At 33.4% G+C, this 18,820-nt stretch overlaps 1 protein-coding gene across 1 annotated transcript; it reads left to right on the top strand.

The window, feature by feature from the left end:
• Positions 1-13,101: 13,101 nt before the first annotated feature.
• On the top strand, positions 13,102-15,532 carry LOC128170763 (uncharacterized). The gene is made up of 4 exons (XM_052836535.1): positions 13,102-13,179; positions 13,666-13,904; positions 14,083-14,221; positions 14,845-15,532. The coding sequence occupies exons 1-4, from the start codon at positions 13,110-13,112 to the stop codon at positions 14,964-14,966; spliced, it is 570 nt and encodes a 189-aa protein (XP_052692495.1). The 5' UTR covers positions 13,102-13,109; the 3' UTR covers positions 14,967-15,532.
• The last annotated feature ends 3,288 nt before the right edge of the window (positions 15,533-18,820 follow it).

Consider the following 18,820-nt stretch of genomic DNA (forward strand, 5'->3'; position numbering starts at 1 on the left):
TTAGTTTCCGCTGCTGTTCATAAGCTCATCAACAGAATGTGCAGATTCAATGAGTAATCTTTTTTTTATTTAAGTGGATATAAAAATTTATATTTTTGGCAATTAGATTATTACTTTATTTCATTTTTTCAGGAAAGTATCATATTTTTAAGATTAAAAGCGGCGTGGCAACGAACACGGTCGAGTTTTTAATTGTAAAATACTACGATAACAAAATTATGTCTCTCTGTCATTTCTTAGCAAAGGTTCGTCATATCAGGAAAATAACAGCTAGTTTTTGTTTTCTCAAATTAAGGAGGCTGGGGGTCAAAATATAATATAATATTAAACCATAAGATTTATTTGAAATTTTTTTATGCGATTTCTGAAGCTATCAACTACTATTTGATAAAGAAAAATTTCATATATTTTAATATAAAATTTCATCACTTCCCATTATCTTTATATGGAGCTCTTTTTTTAAAGGAGATCAATATTGTCTAAAATGGCAACCACCCCCCCCCCAGCCCCCTTAAGCTAAATGTTTACGGTTTACTGTAAAGTATTCTCTAGAGTAGGAGTGCTCTTGAGATTTTTTTTTATCATGATTGATTTCATCAGAAAGAATCTACACTAATTGATCATTACATTCCCTAAGACACGCAAGTTACGCCATTTTCAAGATGAATAAAATCGCCCAATTGATCTAAAAATCTGGTCCAATGAAACCAAACGGTTATTTAATTCCTCCAGTGAATAATCCAGATTTTAAGTTTATGTCTTAAATTTATTCCAAACTGAATATTTTGTTTTATAATAATAATGATTATTATTATTATTATTATTATTATTATTATTATCATTATTATTATTATAATCCAACATCAACTTTAACTTTCATTTTACCATATCAAAGAATAACTAAAGTCGTGTTGCAGTGACTGTGTTGTCTATAGTTAAATTTTGAAATTCTTCAGAAATATTTTTGTACAAGTTAACCACTCTGAGTTTAATATATCCGGTAATCTTTTTTGGTACAAGTTAACTATATCTGGTCAATCACTCACTTCCTGTCAGCCTTACTGACCAGTCCGGTCTCACTTTGTCTTTCGACTTCAATCTTGTTAGATGCGTGCCTCGGGCCACTAAGTAAGTCTTTTTTATTGAAGTAATAGCTTAAATTTGTCAGTATTTAATTGTAATTTTAAGTATAGTTAGAGATGGAAATTTTATTATGCAGATAAAACATTCTCAAAAGTATGGCACGCCATTATGGTCTTTAAAGTAATTTAGATATTTCTTCTATATATGAAGTAAGGTTCTATATTTTCCTTTTTAGTAATTTGTTATTTCTATTTGTTGTAGTTTTTTTACAAATATTATTCACGACGGCAACGTTTTCCACACAAAATAAACTATGAAACCTGTGTGACTTTTGTTTGCGTTGAGCGTTGTGCAAGGTTAGCTATCTGCCTGCACCAGGCAGAATAGTGACCCCTCTTTCCATGCATCGTCCAAACATGGATGGCTGCCTATTTTTAAAAAAAAAAATTCTATGACGTCATTAATTGTATTAATTAGTCAATGTTCATTTTCACTATTCAATCAGCAGTTGTTGGATATATAAATATCAAACTGATGGGCAGTTGGGTATTTTTAATAATCAACCGCCCATCATTTGGATATTCAAATATCCAACAGAAATAAAAATGACAAAATGTTGAAACGTGTATTTCCAACATAAATCCAAATTTATAACACATGATCTTGTCATCCATACATGTTTAAATCACGATTACACACGTGCATAGTGAACGTTTTTAAACCAGAACTTTATATATTTCATATCGATCAATAAACAAATTCTACAACTTACTGTAAACGTATCATATTTGGCGTATATGATATTTGGCTGAATTTAGTTTGTGAACAAGTTGGCTGGATTTAAATTAGCGTATTCCTGAATGTTACTATTCTTGGACATACGTGCATGGCATTTAGCGATGTACTTGATTTAGCGGACGCGGCATTCCACCAAAAGCACTAAATAGAATACATAGCCAAATGTAGTACGTTTACAGTAGATGAATATCTCTCGTTGACACGGGTATTAGCGCGAGGAAATCATTGAAGTGGGAGGAAGCCGGAGTACCCGGAGAGAACCCAAGTGTCCAAGGGGGTGACCGCCATACCCTGTTACATACGATCACTGCCGATCACTGTTCTTCTTTATTTAAAACTCTCGCTCAGTATTGTTTATTACATCTCATATCACTTTTTCATTAATTATGAATTAAAATGTTGGCATATTTAACATGGATAGTGTTTTTTTTAATAAATATTTTTATTGCTAGCTCCTATTGCCTGCACTGGTTTGGAGAATGCAACTTTCAAACCTTAGATATGTTTAACGTCATAATCCGGCAAGAACACTATGAAAAGGTAATAAGATTTTCTTATAATGGACTTTTTAAATGAAACAGTGTATGATTCTGAATTCCACCGATGCCATTACAGGCATTTATCGATATCCCGCTTTGGTGGAAAAGATGTATGTGGTAATTGTGTCATTGTCAAACTTGGAATTGAATACCTCGCTACAATTCTGAAAAGTTGTGAAGCTCTTATATCATAACAATATATATATATAGTTAAAGGCATTTCATTCCCGTAAAACTAACTTAAAGTACGTATGTATTGTTTAGTTAATATAAATTAGTATATCAAAATGCCTAATATAATTACGCCTACGTAAAATTGTTAGAAATATGGGTGTTTTTAAAGCAAAATTATAACACTTACATCCCCAACTGCATTTAATTAATTGTCTTTACATTTGATAAATACTTTCGTTATAATGCAACCACATTTGGTAAAAATAGAGATACTTTGAGCAAATTTGAAAACATATATTTTACTCTCTTAAATAGATTAATTTAACTTGAAGTCCTACTTATGAATCATAAAAACTCTCCGAAAAGCGTGACATTTGAAACTGTATTTATAAGATATACTTGTCTTATCGGAAGGAAGTAATCCATTAAGTGTTCGATTTGATATAATACACCACTATAAAAAGGTAAAAACACAAAACAAACAAGATTAGAGCAATTTGAACATCTAAACACGGAGCAGATGATTTTATCAAGAATGGACTTTTCAAATGAAACAGTGCCTGTAACAATGTTTCCAAATTCCACCGGTGCTTTTACAGACGTTTATCTATTTCCTGATTTTGATTTCGTGAAACAGTTATTTGTGATAGTTGTGTCCATTTCAATATTGGGATTGATTGGAAACCTCGCTACGATTCTGAAGATAGCACTGGACAAAAAACTGCATACGCCAACCTTTCTCGCGATCAGCAGTCTGGCTATCTCTGATTTTATATATCTTTTCACTTCAGTTGTCAACGAGTTGCACCTGTTTTTCCAGACATATTCAATTCCCCTGACTGTATCAGCTGTTATAAATGGTTTGTCAGGAATCAATTCGTCATGTGATGTTGTGTTCCTGTTTTTCCTCCGTTACGCCCTGATTGTTCATCCACTAAAGTGTAGACAGTACCTTACCAATTGCCTTGTCATCAGTGTGTCATTGGCATTATGGGGATACAGCATAGTTTTCCTAATCTTGTTGACACTTTTCGTCCCGTTGCTGGTAATTTTCGATAACTATGATATTTCTCAAGTATTAACTATTGGTATACTAATGTGGACAGCTGTGGTAGTTATTCTACCAGTCACCGTTATCACGATCCTTCACTGCTTAAAGATACGAAGACTTCGGTCATCGACTGTAAACCCGGCCATCACCAGAAAGATGTCGTGGATTATATCCATTATTTGTGTGTTAAATGGAGCTTTCAGCGTTTGCTCGATGTTGGTCATATGGAAAACAACTTTTGCTTACGTAGCTAACGTGTTACTCGTTTTGGTTCATTCATGTAACCCATATATTCTGTTTTTATTTCATGTATCGCCTCGGAGGTTTTGTATGCCTTGGAATAGGTCTTCTTGATTTTTTTTCAAGAGAGAACTATTTTCTTTGTATGTCAAATATACAAATATGATACAATTACTTTAGTGAGCAGAGCTTAAAGCTTCAGTGAGCTTTTCTGGTCACCATTTTCCTGGGGTTTTTTGTCTGTCTGTCCTCCATTTGTAAATTTTTAACATTTAAAACTTCTTCTTAAAAAATGCTTGGCCAACTTTAACCATACTTGGCACAAAATATTTTTGAAATGAATGAGAAATTCAATTGAGAAAATGTGTATTTAAAGGAAAGTAAAGGTAGACCCCTCTTTCTTAGAAAAGGAGATCAATTATAATTAATAGTAAAGCGGCCTTTTGTCATGTTATTTGGTAAATACATAATCAAATCTTTTAAGAAGCCCTTCCGACTTCATATGATTTCATTATGTAACAACTAAATTTACATCCTTGTAAACATTTTAACATTACTTTTTATTTACTTTTTATTTCAGTTTTATATGGAAATCAAAATAGGGCTAAAAAACGATTAGAAACAAATTGACCCAAAAGTTTGACTTAGAATATGTACTGGACCTTAGAATAATTGGCATATATGTTACGAAAAATTACAAGTAGATTTTAAAGGCAAGAAGATATACAATACTAATTGCTTTATTAAATTATAGTTTGATATTAAAGTGTTGTCCACAATCTATAAAGTAAGTATGATTAGATGAACTTGTAAATTTCCAAGAAGGATGCAATTAACACAAGTAGAGCAATATTACGAGAAGAAAATATTATCATTACAAAGATGCTTTATATGTTTTTATGTTGATTCTTGTACATTCAGTATTGATAGTTTTTGTGCCGATAAGATGAGTAAGCTTCCTTTTTTCAAATAAAACATTTTTAGATCGTTTAGGTCATTCTCAGATAAAGTCGTACTCGAACCTCTCGGAGTGCCATTTATGTCATCCTGACTTTTTCAGACTGCCAGCTCTTGTAGGATAAAGTTCTTGAGAAAATCTCTTTTACTCATCAAAGAATACTCGGGTCCATACGTTGAAACTTATTGCAATAAAGACAGATATTGTCTATACTGGGGTTAAAAATTGGGACCTGAGGCAATCAAAACCCACAATCTGCCAAGATAAACAACTAGACAAAACTAGTAGAAATTAAAACACTACCTGAATACATTGCTTTGTCTTGATTTTTTATCATAGTGTATCATTGCAACAAATTTAAACTTCGTTTATGTTCGTCTTCTTGTGATTTCGCTCTGAGATCCCTTGCCTAATAAAAAAAACCCCAACGTTGTCTTTGAGAATTTATGACATTTAAACAGGTCGAGACCACTATATTTTGTGACGTCGGCATAAATTTGCATACTAAATTAGCCATCTGTTTACTATTATCGACAAACCAATCAGATGAATGAGTTGCAAGGCATTGTGGGCTACTACAAGTTTCAGTGTATACAAAGCGTATTGAAAATATATAGCATTTTGAATTGTCCTTCGGAAACTCATTTTGAATGATTTTTCAGAATTTATGAAATTAATATGGACAATTATGTCTGAACTTTAATTTCTATGCTCACATTTAAAAAATATTGCATATGAGGACTTATATCAACCTATTTAAATACCCCATTTTCAATGTTCAAAAGAGAGGTACGTCCTATAGAATTAGAAGCAGCGAGTACCGTTTTTCACGTGATATCCCATATTTAAGACAACATTATTAGAATGCGCGTTGATATTTTCTTCAGGGACATTCATCAGAATGCCTAATTAACGGACAAAATTAATACTAAATGCTGCACAGCTTGCGCTTCTGCGTTTGTATATTTGTGCATTTCTACTACCGTGGCTATTCACGTATGTTAAAAATGTACAGTTACCTGTATTTATTTCTAGTGCACAATGATAAAGTCACCAATACACAACTGTGCAGTTTTTTCATATCAAAACCTGTTCGTTCTTGTATGCGTATTTTTGTCAGTCGTTTGATACTGATCATTTTTGAAGCAACAATTGATCAACTAAAACAACAGTATTTTTCAATGTGAGCATGGAACAAAGTTAATGGTACGTAATCTTTCCCTTCTTACCTTCTAAAGAAAAATTCAAGATGTACAAACTTTCCGGCAAGCAATTAAATATGTGAATAAAACAGACAAAAACCACGTGCGTCTTTTGGATCGTAAACACGTTGTAGACCGTCATGCATTGCAACTCATTCACTGGATTGGAGAATCTGTTTGACGAAAATACTGTCACGTGTTAAATAATGCTATCCATATAAGGTAGTGTACCCGACCTGTTAAACTTATTATTTGTTGTACTATAGAAATGTATTTTCTTGACTTACATGGAATACCGGTAATAAACTTGTAATGAATACCGGTAATATACTTGAAATCAATACCAGTAATATACACGTAATGGATACCAGTAATATACATGTAATGAAAACCGGTAGTTTGCTTGTTATAAATACCGGTTATATACTTGTAATGAAAACCGGTAATATACTTGTAATTACTATCATACAGCCTGGCTGGCACAGAAATAGTTATCAAACTTTAGAATTTAACAAGGACTCTATTTTTGGCGGAACATTAGCGTAGGAAAATATCACGTTTTAGTAATTCAGAATAGCTGCAGATTCATGAATCTATTTAGCATTTTAAAACAATAACATTAATGTTGAATTTTTTTCAACTAATGTCAACTAATGATAAGATACTTATCTTTTAGAATATGTTTTAAAAATTTGATTTGTCTATTAAATTACATTTTATTAGCTTTTTAAGCGCTCATTCTATAAATATATTAATGTGAAAAATCACTAAGATAAGATTTTCTCACTTATTAAATGGTCAATATATTAGTTTTTCTGTCTTCAAAATTTAAGAAAATTAGAGGAAATACGGGCTAAGCAATATCAATTAAAGTTTATAAATATTTATTCCAATTTAGTAGTTTAAGCTGAGAGACATTCTACTTTTCCATCATTTTAATAAAGAATGGAAACTTCATATCTTAAACAGGTGTCTACATAATTGCAGATACCTACAATTTTTTTTACCTTTTGGTTAATGGGAAATGGTATAGTGACCTTGACCTGAACTTTATGCGAAAACTAGATGGTCAAATTTGATTGAACTGATCGAATCATTAGTTTATGTCATCTGTTTGACTTTGTCTAAATTTCATGGTTTTATTTAAAATACATGAAGTATGCCTTATAACGAAAATACTTCTTCCTTAAGGTAGGTCGCGGGTTTGCTTTCGTCATCAAATTCTGTACACAGTCTAGACAACTCGAGTAGCAGTTTTGTGCACATTCGTTTATGACGTCATAACAGAGACATTTGAAGATTTGAAAACAAGATCTTATATAATGATGTGTTTATATCCTAAAGAACGATTTGACAAATTTTCAAAGTATGTTTTCTCGTGAGATTTTTTAGGGGTAAACCCGCGACCTACTTTAAAATACCAGAGTAAGAAAATTCAAAGTACTGTATTACTGAAAGCCAGACTTGGCTTATTGTGTAGTAAGTAAAGACTCTCTCTCTCTCTCTCTCTCTCTCTCTCTCTCTCTCTCTCTCTCTCTCTCTCATGCTTTTAATGTCAACAAACCTGAAAGCGACTAAATTTTGTGATTCAAAAAAATATGTCTGAAATAAAGTAGGAAAGAATTCGTGCAATGAATCCTGAAACAAGCGTTATTAAATCAATCCCCCATTTTTTTTTTGTACAACCATATACCAGTGTCCAGGTAGCGTAGTGGACAATGCACTCGCTTTTCACTGCTGCGACCCGAGTTCGATCCCCGCGATCGACAGAGGTCGTATGTGATAGGGTATGGCGGTCGCCCGCTTGGACACGTGGGTTCTTTCCGGGTACTCCGGCTTCTTCCCACACCACTGACCCCCTCGCGCTAACATCCGTGCCAACGAGAGATATTAATATAAGTTGTAGAACTTGTTTATCAATCGTTGTAAATTAAATAAAGTTCAGTTTTTAACCAAATACCAATGCTTTGTAAAGTGGTTCATGGAATTTCGTGTGCATTGAATACTATATAGTATGTGAACAAAATGTAAAGTCTTGTTTTTAAAACATTTAATTAACAAGAAAACATAAATAATAAACAAAATAACCCATAAAATTCACACACAAAAAAACCCCAACAGATTTGACAAAATATGGATCGCTGTGAAATTATTAGTTTTGATGGAGCAAAAATGTTTACTTGGACTCTGTTCGGTAAAAAACACAGTTTTATATAACGTTATAGGGACGTCGTTATCCGATGAGGGACAGGCGAATCTGACCCGTATGAAGACGTGTTATATATATAATTTATCTATGTGTCAATTGAAAGCAGGCACGTAGCATCAGGGAAGGGGGGCAGGGGGGGGGGGCTGCTTGACAAGATTTTTTGGACGAGCCTGCCCCCCCCCCCCCCCCCCCCCACTTACAAAAATGATGCTACGTGGCTGGAAAGATATAATGAAGTTTCTTTTTAGGTATTAAAGAATGATGCACATACAACTTTATAAGTAAGTAAAGTAAGTAAATAATTTATTATAGTGACATATATACACTATAATTTATTATAGTGTATATAGCATAACTATAATTTATTATAGTGTATATAGCATGATTACAAAATTCATTTTACAAATATAACACAATACACCCGGCCCAACGGACCTATAAGTCACTTTCAAACTGTTACAATATAAAAAGTTTTACATGTTTTGGGAGCAAGACGGCTTTGTCAATTGTTTCTGTCTTAAATTGTATAATTCATGAATAAAATAAGCGATTTGGCGGGGGTAGTTACATATTAGGTCAACAAAAAGAGTCATTTGTATTATTTTGACTTACAGTTACATCATATCCAATTTTATAAAATAATTGACTTATCTGGTAATTAAAGAATGGTCAACGTAATAAAAAGTGCTTTTCAGTTTCAATTTCGTTAAGATTACATAAGTTACATATTCTATCCTCCACCGGTTCTCCTCTGTAGCGACCAGTCTCGATCCTCAGGGGGAGTACACCACATCTAAACATCGCCAATTTTGATCTGATGGGTTTTGGGAGATCTAGCGTAACGTATTTTTCGACTGTGTAGCTGGATTTAAAAAGGATATATGTACGAAGTTTTGGTATACTTTGGATATCGTTGTGCCATTCGGTTTCAAAATTTGTACGTAACTTTTCCTCTGCGTAGTGTAAATTACAGGGTGTAGAATTTAAGTAAGTACTTTCTATGTTTAACGATTCCATGATATTTTTAACTTGGGAGCTCCAATTAGAAGTATTGTTTTGCTCACGGTCCCAAAGAAACACGCGCTTGGTGATGCGTTCATTTTCCATGTAAATTAGTCGATTCCAGAGACGCAACATATTCATCTTGTGGCGGCAATTACAGCTTAACCACCCGCTCTCCCCTCGGACTGCTAGCAACGGAGTAAACTGATGGACACCAAGGAAATACCGGAGGGCTCGATTTTGCACCATTTCAACACAGTGATGTTTCTTGTGCCCCCATACCCCACTGCTGTAATTAAGGACTGGGGCTACGCAATTATTAAATAATTTTTCGTAGGTACGGAATCCAACTGATTTGATTGCGTTGATTTTTGAGATGATGGATCCCAGGGCACGTCCTCCGGACATGGATAGGTTTTCAGCGTTCACTTTAAAACCACGTTTTTCGTCGAAAATCACGCCTAGATATTTGTAAGACGCCTCGTAGTCCAAATTATTTTCCCCTAAATGAAAGTTAAAGTTGCTTCTTTTCGATCTGTTTTTCCTGAAGTGAACAACTTTAGATTTTTGCGAATTAATTCTTAATCGCCATTTTCTGCACCAGGCGTCGACAGTATCCAACATGTGTTGCATATCATTTTCTGAGTGGGAAATTAAAGCAATTTCATCAGCGTATAAAAGCAGACTTAGGTTGTAGTTGTTAATTTGGGCTCCTTTATTTAATGTTTTTAATTTCACGGCTAGATCGTTTATGAATAGGGCGAATAATGTTGGGGATAAATTATCTCCTTGCCGTACTCCAACACTGCAGCGAAACCAGTCAGTATACTTGTCGTTGAGCCGAACGCACGATTCTGTATTTGAATACAGTGATTTAATAGTGTGGTAAAAATTGCCGTCAATTCCATGGGTTAAAAGACAGTACTGGAGTAATTCTCTATCTACAGTGTCAAACGCTTTCTGTAGGTCGATGAATGTGACAAACGTTGAATTATTGTTTTGAATGACACTGTTCAAGGAAAAAATGTGATCTAGACACGATCTTTGCCGTCGAAACCCGTTTTGTTCATCTACGAGTAGCTCGTTGTCTTCTAAGTACACCATGAGTCTATTGTTTAGGACGGAACTGAAAATCTTCGCCGTTACACATTGTAAACTTATCCCTCTGTAATTTAGTGGAATTCTAGGGTCCGACGATTTGTCTTTTAAAATTGGACAGATGATCGCACGACGCCATATGAACGGCGCTATGTTTGTATCGAATATTAGCATGAACATTTTGTGCAGTGTTTGAATAACATTCTCAGATTTTAAGACTTCATAGGGGAGCTCGTCAATTCCTGCAGATTTACCGGCCTTCGCTTTGTTTACGACACAACGTACTTCGTTTATGTCTATTTGTCTGTTCAGGTCAGCGTTTGATTGGTATAATGGGTCTAACATGCGCCGTTCTAAGTGGTCTTTATGATTTAAGACTTGTTGTTTAAAGTTCTCGTCGAATGATGAATCCGTTTGTGGGTTATACAATAGTTTAAAGTCATTGGACCACACGTCTTTCATAGTTTCGGGATCAGTGTGTATTTCTCCGTTTTTAAAACATTCGTCAGGAAACACGTTTTTTCTTTCTGGTCCCAAACGCTTAATATAGTTCCAGAACTTGTTAGGGTCACGAGTGTGCACAGCTGAGGACTCTATATCGATAGATAATTCGGTTCTGTACTTTCTTTCAAAAAAACGGATTCTTTTGTCAAGAGTGTTATGGGCCACTTTGCAATCATGAGGAAGGACTCTTTTTGTGCCTTTATCTTTTGATTCACATTTTAAATATTGTTTTTCCTTGTTACGCATGTTTTTCCACAAGTCGGTAAGTTCATCATTCCAGTATGGTTTGTGGAAACGCAATTTTTTTCTACCTTTATTTGATAAGTCATATTTTGGAATTGTTTCGGCCATCTCCCCGATAATTGTATCACAAAAGTCGTCGTAGACCTTGTCGATTTGGTCTTGTATTTCTCGACACATCTCTATTTTGGAAATGAGATCTAGAATTGCATTGCGAGTTCTTTCTGTGTTCATAAAATTTGCGGGGATGCGTCGTAGGTTGTAACGCTTTTTTATCCCTATTTTGTTTTCATTTACAGGAGGATTGCAAGTGTGTGAAGGTACCTTAAGTTCAAATGTTATTGTTGCGTGGTCTGGGGTTTTACTCTTCTCCCCATGAAAGTTTGTTAAATTGTATCGCTCAACTATGTCATTACAACTTATTATTCGGAAGTTTTCGCAAAGTGGGAAAATATCATGAGGGACGCAAATATAATCAACAACTGAATGCCCACGAGTTGAGAGAGACAGGGTGCTTTTGGCACTGAAGACATGAGGAAAATAGGCAAAAGGATGCTTCTTATTGCAGTACGCCCATGCATTTTAGGCTCCCTCTAGCAGCAAACTGCAAACAAGTACTAAGGCATCGTTTATTAGTATAATTAGCATACATTCGCCGACTTTTTAAAGAGCTATATTATACCCGCTACTAAAGCTTATGGAGTTACCTCCCTCTATTTTTCTGCGCACTTTTTTTTTCATGTTTTCGAAAGATAAAACTCTTTATTATGCAATTAAGTATAAAACGAATTAATTTTCAAATATACCGCATAAAAAATAGGGAAAATCCCTACCCTTTTATTGCTTTACTCTGAGGAAACCCACCTGTATTTGATACGAAACCGCGTTTAGCTACCCAAAGAAAACGACTGAATATAATTTCATAGTTCATCTACACTTTTTTTTTGTGAAACGGTTGATATTGTTTTTAATAGAAGGGGTTCATATAATCAGAAAGGTAAGATGTACATATAAATTGAGTAATTAATCACACCTTAATTGTTACTTGATGAATATATCGATGCTTTTTCACTGTTTATTGCGACACTAACTGACTATCTAGTTAAAACCGAAGACATTTTGCAAATGAACTAGAAAATGGCTGCACCAGAGATACAGCTTACACATTTAGTATTTCAATACGTGTGAGATGATGTCCGTAAACTATAATTGAATTTCACCTGATAAGTAATTATTTCAATTATAAAAACCTACTTTCATTTTCGATAAACCGACAGCGATTGCAAAAAATAGAGTAAGGTGGTGGATACGCTTTGGCAGATCCAAGTCAATAAGAGTTTGCATCAAATTATATACTTGCAATAAAATAAAATTGAATGATAACGTATGGAGAGAAGATTTTCATTGGGAACTTGTTAAGAGTATACATAAAAAATAAAATTGAAAATTTTTTTAATGTTAAATATTAAATTAAAAAAACCAATTCGCTTCTTGAATGTTTTAAAAGTTGACTTTGTTTGACTTAATTAGAATACCACATTTTAAATAATTCTTTTTAGTCATATATGACATGTTGGTTTTTATAAAATATACATAAATTTTATCGTCAAAATCTATACTCTCTGAATGTAAAATTGCACCAGGTTGATGTTGGCATTGCATAAGAATTATTATAAATATTAATATGCATACACTAGCGTTTTTAAATTAAATACAAATAAAACCATATACTAGTACGTTAATTTGTTGACCATAAACAAATTGTGTTGCCGAATTCTATGAATACATGTATATACGCATAATACGGGTGGGTGACCCTCCTCCCCAAATGTTTTTTTTTCTAAAACGTCTTTTATCTATAATTCTTATTTGAGACAGTGATAAAAATTATATTGTAATTTGACCTAAACAAAATTTACAATAAAGAAATTTATAAATATATAAAGAGTCACACTTTATACACAGGTCTAGCTGTTAGTGTTTTAACTTTTTTATTCAGATTGCTGAGCTAATGATGAAGTTCTACTGTCTAATCATCTTGACAGTCTGCCTGACTTTGGCGGATGGAATTGTCAGAGAATGTATGTGTATCTTATTTTTACATACCAAAATTATAGACTTAATTTCCTAAACCTATCCTTATTTGAAATATGAATGTACCATGATCGATCTTATTTCCAGTAGAATTGCAATCTGTTGTAATAATTTTTGAAAGGTTGATACAGCTAGGGTTTGTGAAAAGCGGTGCGGATCAGAAAACCTTGGCTAGCGAAGATGTTAGACTAAGGACATCAAGGTTACAATCGACCCTCAATATATTTTTCAAACTGCATGTATGTGCTATATAATATAACATAATACTCCAAAGTCAAAAGTTTCTGCTTCGCTCCGCTCAGAAACCCTTGACTTGGAATTAAGATGAGTATGTTTATAAAGCTAGCATGAATTTTGGCTGATGTTCAACATATCTAAACTGCCGGTCACAACATCCTAGATGCAGACTCGTAAGATTTCTGTCTGCTCTTTAACTGTAAACTAAAACTATGACACTGTCACATTTCTTTCAGACTACATGGACGGACCCAGTACGTGCGGGCAGACCATCATTATTTACAACGACATTATAAACCTGGCCGCCCGCTCCCCAATCTCCACCCCCAATCCTCGGCGGGTCTGTACCACTTACCTACGCTCTGGGTATACGGACTCCTACTATTACATTAAAGTGGAGTGGACGGCCACCATCAAGGACTGTGCCTTCTCTCTGACTATCTATGAGGGATCAACACCATCTGGAGCCCCCATTGTATGTTGTTGTAGATTTTCTTAAACTGTGCAGACATTTAATAAGAAGATGAAAGCACTAAAAAGATTATGAGAAGTATTCAAATACAGGGCACGTTAACATGTAGTGAATTAGATATATTTGCTTTCATCTAATTGAATCCTTTTGCTTTTACTGATTGCAATTTCTAAATATGCAGAAAAGTTTCCGTTGCCTGGGAGACCAGGAAAACTCGGGGGTTGTTGAGGTCAGGAACTCGACTATCACAGTACAGCGGGACCAGGGTTCTGATTTTGTCCAACCCCACAACACTTTTAACCTAAGCATTTCTACATTCCGTAAGTTTTTTAACTGTTTTGATAATCTTGTGCAAGTACTATATAGTTTTCCCCCAAGATATTTATGCAGCAAATTTGGACGATTTTAATTTAAAAAATACAAATACCTGTGAAAGAAGTGCAATTAAAATAGGGAAAATATTACACAAACAATTTCATTCACAATTTCACACACTATCATTTTTCACTCGGAAGAATTCACAGGAACGAAAACTGATTACTTACGGAGATTTTTATTGGGAAATATTGATATCTTTTCTCCATTCGGAAGTTTTTTAATTACAATACAAAATTCCCGTAGACTTTTTTTAGCCATTAAAACCTGACAAGCTAAAGGGGGCGTTTCGAAAGAGAAATCTTGGAACATTTCCATAATTTTGAATGAACATCGTTTGAACCCTGAATTAAACTAGAAAAAACTTTGAAAGAAGAGGCACACCACAGAATAAATAACCATTAACATTAAATTTATCAATTTGTAATATGTAATTAATAAAATGTTTCATGGTATCTGCAAAAGATTCATTCTACTCAGTGTCTTATTCTTTAACCATAAGAAACATTTACGATAGGAAAAACTCGATCAGAGTTGAGTTGATTGACTTACAATGTTTGATTAACAGGTAATCAATATGCTGCCACAGAGGTGTCGGGGGGAACCTCCAAGGGAACCTCCAAACTGCCTACAGGGGTCATCATGGGGTTTGTGATAGGTTTGTTTGCGATGACTATTTTCTGTCGATAAAAAAAATGGCGCCGGAGTAAGGTGAACGAATTTGTGAACAAGTACTCCTTTTGAAGGAATGATCGGCATGTAATTCGAAAGAGCAAGGCATGAAGAAGCTTTACTTTTAGGAAGCGATTTATTATGATTAATATTCTTACGCATATATGAAGAAAAACGTGATTTGAATCATTATGTATGCAACTGTATAAATGTTTTATTTTCAAGGCAAAAGGATAAGAGTAACGTTTGTAGTAATCTACGTATAATTAAAGATTTAATGAGGTTGCCATTGAATAGTAAATAAAATAGTGCAAGGCGCAATGCGTGCGCAAATAGTAGAATTTGGCTTATATGGACACAACTGTGATCGGCCGAAGCCGATCACAAAATATTGTGACATGGAGCGGCCGATTTGGTTTGTTTTTCAGTAATTTATGATTTATTTACTAGTATATCACAAGTTTCTGTTTGTTTTTAAATCTGGAATACTTCAGTTGCTGTGTCTTATTCGGATGGACTTTGCCTTTTGATTTCCCTTCATTTGTATACAGTATACTTTGGTTTCATTAATATTCAAGGGTATCAATATTCGTGGATAAAGTGAAAATCACAGTTTCAAGGATAGGTGAATTGTTAATAGAAGTTGCACTTCGATGAACATTTAATTTCGTGGATCAACTAAACAACGAAATCCACGAAAATTATTGATGAAACCACAGTATCCGATCAGTGCCTTTTTGCTTTTGACACGACCCCGATTCATATTTATCCCGATTGTGTTCATGTTTAGCTGCATAGAAATGTTTATCGTAACCGTCATTACACAAGTGCTAAATATCATTTATAATAACTTTTAACATACGTTTGTCAATCTATAATTATAAAGAGAAAGTAGATACGTGTTTTACGTACGATACACTCGAGTAATTAAAGCATTGAATTGTTTTACATCGGAAACCTCACTCACATGTATGAATTCTACTCCGTATATGATATGCCTGTTTTTGTTGATCCGTAAGATTTGAACTGCTATTTTATCAGTATTCACATAAACATGCACGCATGCTGCAGACAGACTATTAATGTTTATACTTGTATTTTCAATGGCGGCGCATTGCGTTATATGGTTTATTAATATTTTAAGGTATACGTTTACTCAGAATGAAAAAAAATTCCACTGATGATAATGAAAAACCATCTATTGTGTGTTAGAGACCTATCATGGTAGTGCTATTTTTCACTTTCAAAAAAGTAGGTCATTGACCTACTTTTGGAGATAATGGCCATTGAATATTTTTTGAAAATTTAAGAAAAATCCCTAAAATGTTTACACTAAGATTGAAATTTTCTTAATTATGAAAATAATACAAATTGCTAAACTCTTTTTTAAATGAAATACAGTTTATGATTGTCAGTGACACTAAACGGACACAAAACATCAAGTTTTCATTCACAATTTTTATAAATATTCCAGTCCGAATTTCCTCTGTTAGTTTTCAAATTCTTACCCTTTTTTGATTCAATTTAACAAAAAACTGAATGATGATAATACTAAATAATTCATAGCATTAAACTAGGTATATTGACCTTACTCTGCAGGCATAAAACTTATATGAAGTCAATGATCAAAATTTTGAGATTTGGCGTCTTTTATCGTTTTTAAGCATTTTTCAATATTTTTGTAATGCGTGTAATTTGATTATCTAAACGAAAAAATGAGATAAAACCAACAGAAAATATGCAAAATTATGTTGACTAAGAAATAAATTCTTAACTTTGAATATTACAGTGCTACCAAAAATATTTCAGTGAAAAACAAAATCTGAAAATTTTAATCCGAATTTCCTCTGTTTTGCTAAAAGTCCAACTTTGTTTGAGCCTAATTCCATAATGTAGTAAAACAATCGAATGGCATGTCAATAAATTTTCACTTCATGAATACTTTTAGTGTTTAGAACAAATTTTACTCGTGACATTTAACTTTATAAGAATCCGAATTTGAGAACTCAAACCCTGAGTAAACAACATCCTTAAGAAACTTTTAGAAAAGACAATCAATAATTTTTGGGTTTATGTTTTATAATAATGGTTGCATGTACAGCATTATGAGTGCCATTGCAAAGTTTTTAAGACTTTTTAGCTTCACTAAAGAACTATATTGTTATAATATTGGTCCAGTCATGTCATTCTTTTAAGAGCCAATAATCTTTTATAAAAAATGTACAAATATTATCTATAAAAATGTTAACACTAAAGACAAGGTTTCTATTGCTATTGGAACTTGGAATCACTCAATGGTTATTTAGAACAAAAAATGCACTAAGGGTGTGTTCAATTATAATATGTTTTAATTTAAACACAGTTTCTGCTGTTCATTGGGTTTCAGTATAATAGGATTTTACACAAAATATCCTCAGTTAAGGTATTCTATGTATAATGAAGAGATATTGAACAATTTTGAATCGTTTTAAACTAGTTAAATATGTATTGCTAGATAACAGTAAAAGTGAAATGAACCAAATTCACATGACTGACAACATATAAGAAGCCGGTCATTTTGCACCTTAAATTTTTTTTAAATTGTTATCTCCCCTTGTTGAAAAAAAAGAAAATTTTAATTTCGTCAAAATATCTGAGGTAAATGATTCATTTTAATTCATATTCTAATAAAGAGAAAGTTTATGCATGTATTAACCAAGAGTTTTAAGTTACTTTTTACAATATCTTATTAAAACATACGTTGCCCATAGACTTCAATACCAAATTCAAGGTGTAATTAGTTGGATCATAATTAATATTTTGAAAATTCATTTGGTGGAGTATTTTTATTTGAAAACATCTTCAAAATGATATCATGATTAAGAATATCGGACCATTCATTTATTAGGTACAAAATGTGGTCGTTATACATCGAATACCTTAAAAATTATTTGAAGAAGCTAAAAGATATTGCTAATGCTGACTGCACATTTTTACTTACACTATTTAAGATATTAATTACACATTTATTAGTTGTTCCCAAGTACTCGCAAGAGGGTAAAGTTATGTTTAGACACATATATCGCAGCAAAGCTTATTCTCGTTTTTGTTCTTTTGAGTTTACTCCAGTTTGCTGACTATCCTGTTTGGGAAGGGAATAAAATGGGTAAGAAATTTTTTCCTGTTTCATCAATTTGAATGCATCTTCGCTAGACAATGGTTTTCGGACCGAAAACCCTTGGCTAGCGAAGATGATTTGAATGATGAAGTTGCAGTTATCTGTATGTTTGATTGTTCCCTCTTCGTTTTCGATGAGGTATATCTTCCCCATAAGAGTGTTTACAAATCACCAAGCTTTTAAATAATCAAAAATGCAGAATTTTTAATCTATACATTTTTTTTGCAAATTGCGTTAAAGCTGTTAGTCCGATTTTATATTCCGACTTAACTTGATACGAGTTATGTCATGTTATGGAAATGATTAGATTAACCATTTCACTAATATATACATCGAAAGAAAGATAACTCCTCAATGTAAGGTTCTCGCTAACTTTTCACACGGCCCCTTTTACCCATGCGCTAATTTATTGCCATTTCTCAGCTTTGATCTAAAAAATTATCCCATTGTTCTTCTCGTCTGACTAAATCGTTGGATAAACCAGTGGATAAACCATCAGCGGATAGTAATCGGGAAATCTTGAGTAAATACAACTATTTTCCAAGTAACGAAACGTATTTACTTCCATTTATTTTCTTAAACGGTTATCAGACTTTAGAATAAAACACATATTTCTCGTTTCGTCTGCGTTTGCCTTATAGAGGCCATGGTTGTTTCATTACAATGAAGGCGTGTTCCAAGTCAATTCGCCGGCCATCAAACAACTATGACTTGG

The sequence above is a fragment of the Crassostrea angulata genome, chromosome 2, assembly GCF_025612915.1.
Source record: "Crassostrea angulata isolate pt1a10 chromosome 2, ASM2561291v2, whole genome shotgun sequence".
In the NCBI taxonomy this organism is placed as follows: Eukaryota; Metazoa; Mollusca; class Bivalvia; order Ostreida; family Ostreidae; genus Magallana; species Magallana angulata.

Bases quoted from the DNA above. Each gene is read 5' to 3' on its own strand.
- LOC128170763 (XM_052836535.1), top strand. From the start codon at position 13,110: ATGATGAAGTTCTACTGTCTAATCATCTTGACAGTCTGCCTGACTTTG. The intron at 13,905-14,082 runs GTATGTTGTTGT...CTAAATATGCAG, and splicing joins CACCATCTGGAGCCCCCATT to AAAAGTTTCCGTTGCCTGGG. The intron at 14,222-14,844 runs GTAAGTTTTTTA...TTTGATTAACAG, and splicing joins CCTAAGCATTTCTACATTCC to GTAATCAATATGCTGCCACA.